Below are 6,748 nucleotides of genomic sequence, written 5' to 3' on the forward strand. Positions count from 1 at the left end.
ATGAAAAAAGTCATCGAGAAAATTTCATAACCCTCACACCAGTTCTAACCCTAATCCTGGGACGACCACACAACCTTGTACTGACTCTCTCTAAACTTAACCAAATGTTTTGGCTGCCTAAACCTAACCACACCTTAAATTGTTTCCTTGACAACTACAATGCAACATTTTCACCATAAGGTTGTTTAGCACATTGATTGTAATGTAATGTTGTGTGCAAAATAGATGTAAAATAGTTCAGTGAGTGAAATGTGTCATCTTAGTTGATATTCCACATTCCTCTCTGAGCTCTCAGTCGCCTCCAACAGCTTTTATCAGTACATATGACACCTATGATCAAATGAAGTTTTAAAGACAGTGGGACGGGGCAGAAAATTCCTGAATAAAATAATGTTTCTAAATGATTTTAAAAACACAAATAAAAGGTTTTGAAATGCGAGATGAATCATGTCACAATAATTCCAAGTCTGTTTGACTGAACGAGCAAACGCAGCAAAGCGTTAGCCTTCAGGAAATTTGATTTTAGGAATCGATTGTTCTGTTTTATGAAGACAGCACAGTCCATTTTCAGGCTTTATGGTCTGATGTGTCTTCATGACGAGCACCACCTCCTCATGCTGACATGCTCTACAGCCCCTGTAGCGCTGTGCATCACAGGAGGCACACATGTATCCTGAACCTGCTGCCCTCACTCACGGAAAGTTTGCCCTGGGACGTTCCTCCGCTGTCATGGACTATTGAGCAATAAAAAGCCTGTAACCAAACCCAGAGTCTAATCCAGCCGGGACAATCGCTGGCAGAGGGCTGCTTCTCCTCAGAGGGTGAGGCCTGCACACTGTCCCCACAGCGCTGCATGGGAGAACAGACCACATCAAACCACAGGGCACCGCAATGATGTGGGAAGTCAGAGAAACTGTGTCTGTGTTAGAATTCTCAATTGAACTCAGATTTCACTGATGGTGCTGCTGGGTGTTCAGCATCTTCTGATGGGTCAGCACACATTATAGTTCTATCATATTTTAAGACAAATCTTGATACAAACCAGACACAAAACCCAAGTTAGCGATCTGTGCGCTTAATAAAGAGGATGATTTGGTGTTGGGTTTTGTAGTTGGAAAAGAAACGTTTCAACCCCAAGATGTCACAAGAAGCTTCATCAGCCTGTGAAAAAACTTGAAGCAGCATTTTCCTCCGCATAAAGTACAACATCAAGGAAACCCCACCCACTGCTGGGTGTCACACTGAGTCCACACGTGTCAAGGAGCAAATCAGCTTGGAAACGGGCTGGGATGCATTAGAGCGCGCTGGACTGTGGGCAGGGTTTTTCTAAGACAAACATCCCAAAGAAAAAGCAAAACTCGTGTAACAGCTGTGACATTTAATGCCTTTTAGTGATTTTATAAAGATGCTGGTACTTTTACTCTTAAGGGCTCGGCAGCACATACAAGCATAACCCCAGCAGAGTCGCGCGTAAAAGTCGTTTTTCCTTTGGAGACCATGCGCAGCTTCTCAAAGCTGTGCGTCCCCGGAGAGGAGCCACAAACTTTTTCAGCAAGAGTTGGAGATGCGGCCCCGAACGGGACTCTGCTGGTCGGACCCTCTCTGTTCCCAGCTATCGCCGTGTCCTCCAGAGGATCAGAGCCATGTCTGGATGCCATCGCGGAGCCAAGTATCCACACGTCGCCACTAGAGCAGTCTGCGATATTTTGTCGGCCTCCCGAAATTCTGGACAACGAGGAAGCCGTAGAGGATGACCCCAAAGTTTATTTAGAAGCCAGCGACCTTTGGAGACAGTTCCACAAATGCGGCACAGAAATGGTCATCACCAAATCCGGGAGGTAAATTTCTCAAAATTACGCATGAATAAAAATAAAAGTCACCAGAACGCACCTTTATGACTTTCTCCCTGCTTCTTCCCGCAGGCGCATGTTTCCTCCACTCAAGGCCAGGTGCACCGGGATGGACAGAAAAGCCAAATATATTCTCCTGTTGGACATCGTAGCTGCTGATGACTGCAGATATAAATTCCATAACTCGCGTTGGATGGTGGCGGGGAAGGCGGACCCGGAGATGCCCAAACGCATGTACATCCACCCGGACAGTCCGGCCACGGGCGAGCAGTGGATGTCCAAAGTGGTCAACTTCCACAAACTCAAACTCACCAACAACATATCTGACAAACACGGATTTGTAAGTTTTTAATCCAAGCACTTTTTATACGCAGTTTGATGGTGAGGCCTTTTGATCATCTCTATATTAGGCGTTATTTTATGACTAGATCATAAAACAAGACAACTGAGTTTTTTTCTCATTATGTCTCACAATCTGAAATAACTTCTTTGTTGTTCTTTTATTTTCAGACAATCTTAAACTCGATGCACAAATACCAACCCAGGTTTCACATAGTGAAGGCCAATGACATCCTGAAGCTGCCTTACAGCACCTTTAGGACCTATGTGTTCTCTGAGACGGAGTTTATCGCAGTAACAGCTTACCAAAACGACAAGGTAAGTCATGACGCTGCGGGATTTAAACATATAGTAGATATAATGAGGACATGGCATTAAGGAATGTGTCACCTTTGTTCCAATTATCAGATCACACAACTGAAAATAGACAACAATCCTTTCGCCAAAGGATTCCGAGACACAGGAAACGGGAGAAGAGAAAAGAGGCAAGTGATTGTTTAATTCTAATTCCGTAGAAAAAAAGTGTCCTGATAGAAGTGATAGAACGCAGTTTTTAGTTGAAAACTCATGCAGACTCAAATAAGAATAGTTATTATGAACACTAATTCCTGATTTAATTCTGTGATTCATTCATCTTTATTATCTACAAATGCAAATGTAGTAAAACAAAAACAATCTACCATATACCTCATTAGGACACAATTATTTTGATGTATTATTCTTATTCTTATTATCACAAATGTAGTGGAGTAAAACCTGGAAATGCTCAAAGATCTCTAAATTATGTTTAATATCAGCAGTAAATATGTTTATTTCTTCATAGAGTCATAGCCATAATTTTGTCCCGATTCAAAAATCAAAGCTCAACACTCCAAAATTCTTTGGATTTATCATAATATCATGAATCTCTTTTAATTATTTCTAAATAGTAAATAATTCTGAGCTGGAAATTAATTCCAAGTGAGTCATTTATTTATTTCCAGTAGACAAACTGAAAAAGATCATTAAAAAACCACCGTGTTTAAGAAGCTTTCACTGGCTGCTAATATTCCCAAAAATCCTGCCAACATGTGCTCAGTCTCAGTAATAACCTGGATGTATTTACTCACCTAGAGGAGCATTTAGTCCTAGACTCTAAAGACCCAAATGTATTTTTAAAATGACATATTAGAAGCAGATTGATTCTCCATAAGCCAGTCGTCTTCCTGTCATCAGAATCTGGTTGAATAAACAGAATAAAGCTGTGATTTATATCACATAGAAATGAGGGAACTATTCTTTTCCTTAATATTCCTCTTCTGGCAGGATGAGGGATATATCGGATCAACGAGACTCTCCTGAACTTCACACATAAGATTCTCTGTGGCTGTAAAAAGCTTCAGGCTAATTAGACTAGTTTTAAACGGAGTGATTTCAGCTCAGAACAAAACTTCATTCAACATTTGTCAGTAAGAAAGACAAATCCTTTCTTTCCATGAATGAGTTCCAGAATAAATCCAAAATAGCAGCAGCACACAATAAAATAGTTGTTTAAACTTAAGAATATGAGGGAGAGGGCTGCTTTACAGCTTTCATTAAGTCAAATTAAATTCATTCTTTTGTCCCTTCCAGTGATTAGATACTGCATTACTCTGTCTCAGTTTGTTTGATCTACTTTTAGCAGTTTATCAAAGCCCCTAATTAAATTCAATGGTTGCATAAATTTAATGCTGGTTCATTTTTTCAGACTGAAATATAACAAAACAAAATAACCCTTAGGGATCTTTAGAGAATGTCGTTACTGATTGTTTTCTCCTCTTTTCATTAATCAGGAAGCTACAGCATTCATTGCCGAGGCCTAAACAGATGAGGATGACAGATGTGAAACCTCAACCTGTAAAAGACTCGTCTCCACAATATTCAGACAATTCCAAGTCTTCAGGTGCAAAAATACACTTCATTCACTTCCTTAATATCCACACTGTCAGTACAGTGCCTGCCGTGTGATTCCTAAACTAACTTTCTCCTTTTGCCGTTGTCTTGTTTTATTTTTGTATCTTTTTGAAGATGCCCATGAAAGCGACAGTGACAAAGAGGAGCATGTTGAGGAGAACGTTGGACAAGAGGAGCAGAAGTCTCCCCATGAAAGAGAAACGGAGCCCCAGGTTCTCGTCACAGAGAGGATGGAGCCCGAACAAAACCCCGCCGTCAGTAAAACAGCTGACGGCGCTGGATGCTGCCCGACACGACACTCTGACGAGGAACAACTCCGCAAACTACACGGCAGTTTTGCACACGGCTGTGTTTGTTCTCCGGAAAAAAACAGACATCTGCAGGATCCCAGGAGCTCCAACAGTGTTTTCCAGTCTGCTCAGCTGAACTCCTGGTACAGCCTGGACAGAGCAATGACGTTGGCAGCGCCGGCCAGGACTCCATTTCCCATCAGCCTCCAACAGCACGCGCTGGTACAGGTACACAACAGGACAGGAAACACTTTGTAGGACATGTTCAATACCTTTACTGATGGAGTCAGCTTCAGATGTTGTGACCAGTAGTTAAAAGTTCTTTTAAAAGTAGTTCTTGGAGGATAGCTCAGAAAAATCACATTACTCTAAAGTATAAACTAATAAAGTATATATTCTACCAGCAGCTGTTCCCTTAGAGCAGAGGACTCAAACTCATTCTAGTTGAGGGACACGTTCAGCAAAATGTGATCTCCGGTGGACAGAACCAGTAAAATCACAGAATAATAACCTATAAATAACCACAACTCCTAATATTTACTGTTTTAGCGCAAAAAAAGTTGCTGCTCTAATGAATGAATCATCTTTTTACTAAACATCATGAGCAACCTGAAATTTCGGAAGAAAAGTGAGTTCATTTTCATCAACATTCAGTTCCACATTTCAACTTCCAGATCACAGTTCATCTACAAAACCTTTAGTCTCAGGCATCTAGAGCTACCAAGCAATACGGGATTTTACTTCATGATCAAAACAACTCCTCAAAGTCGAGTTATTTTTTAAATTTTGTTTTACAATTTGGACTTGCACTTCTGTACTTTTTACACTCCCAGACTGGACCCTCTGACATGCCAGTTGTGGCCCACGGGTCGTACGTTTGGCACCCTGCCTTAGAGTGTAACATACTGTAATGATGTGATAGAATCTTGACTGGTTCATTAGTAAATGGTTTTATTTATCCAAAGCGCTTTACATGATACGTCACATTCACCCATTCACCCATTCACACACTGATGGAGGAAGCTGCCATGCAAGGCACTAACCACGACCCACCAGGAGCAATTAGGGGCTCGGTGTCTTGCTCAGGGACACCTTGACATGAACGCGACAGGCCGAGGATCGAACCGGCAACCCCCAGTTACAAGACGGCCACTCTACCCACTGAGCCATGCCGCCCCCGTTAGTGTGTCTGCAAGCAGCATTTTACTGTGCATTCAACTGTTAACATCATTTATAAAGTCACGTTTATGCTTCGTCTTAATAGTAGGAGGTAAAAGTTCAAATACAGCCCAAGAAGTCTAACAGCAAAGAAAAAACTAGCAGACTACGACACTAAATGGATTTTTCCAGTCTGTTTCGGTGAGTGAATGCCACAGCTAACAAGTCTAGCTAGATGATATTCCTCTCATCTCCTTTCTGTCTCCACTGGGTTAATCTAAATAAAGGCAAAAAAGACAAAACCACCATCTGAGGAAAGTCTAATTTTATAAACTCTGAATCAGATTTAGCTCCTGTTCTCCCAGTGCAGGTAATAATCTGCAGCCGTGTTTCTGTGTAAAGATACTTTCCAGTTTGATGACACATTAGTTTTAGAAAGTAAATCCTATTTTGTTATTTGCTGAGAGGAAATTCAGACAAAATAACGTGTAGCTGTAGAAGAAATGCTGACTTACTGGAGCTCTGCTTAGACTCCTGTAAATTAATCTGACGGGATCTGAACGTGTCGGCTTCAGTTTTCCCTCGTCAGCTCTGACAGTATTCTTACTGTGGACCTGGAATATTTTACTTTCAACATGACACAAACCTGAACTACATCTTGACATATTGACAGATTTTTTAAAACATTTTGTCCCTGATTTTTGTCAAAAAAAAACATCACAGGAGACAGTTTGTGGCCCAAAATTACAAACAACTCTCCGGTTCACTTTACTGTACATTTTCAAATCAATTACAAACTGAAATGTCCATAAATATCTAACTTTAATGTGATGAAAACAGATTCTAAATCAAGTTCAGATGAATGAGAGTCACTAATAATGAATCCTGAAGCAACAGTCAGGTTCTCACAGCAGGTCGTTCCTTTAATAATCACCTCTCCTGTATTATTAGTAGAAACTGAAAGATCCCTTTGTAATGTGCTTTTAACACAAGTGATGGGGAACAATGAAAACTCCCACTTTTATCCATGTGCTAACATAACTGTACAAGGGTTTTCTAATCATCAATGAGCCTTTCAGCACCATTAGCTAACACAATGTAGCATTAGAACACAGGAGTGATGGTTGCTGGAAATGTTCCTCTGTACCCCTATGGAGATATTCCATTAAAAATCAGCTG

At 40.9% G+C, this 6,748-nt stretch overlaps 1 protein-coding gene across 1 annotated transcript; it reads left to right on the top strand.

Moving 5' to 3' along the window:
- The first annotated feature begins 1,278 nt into the window (after nt 1-1,278).
- LOC110969400 (T-box transcription factor TBX3-like) lies at nt 1,279-4,669 on the top strand. The gene is made up of 6 exons (XM_051951158.1): nt 1,279-1,838; nt 1,923-2,190; nt 2,361-2,507; nt 2,598-2,678; nt 4,005-4,110; nt 4,236-4,669. The coding sequence occupies exons 1-6, from the start codon at nt 1,498-1,500 to the stop codon at nt 4,667-4,669; spliced, it is 1,377 nt and encodes a 458-aa protein (XP_051807118.1). The 5' UTR covers nt 1,279-1,497.
- Nucleotides 4,670-6,748: the final 2,079 nt, after the last annotated feature.

This window comes from Acanthochromis polyacanthus, chromosome 7 (genome assembly GCF_021347895.1).
Source record: "Acanthochromis polyacanthus isolate Apoly-LR-REF ecotype Palm Island chromosome 7, KAUST_Apoly_ChrSc, whole genome shotgun sequence".
Taxonomy (NCBI): domain Eukaryota; kingdom Metazoa; phylum Chordata; class Actinopteri; family Pomacentridae; genus Acanthochromis; species Acanthochromis polyacanthus.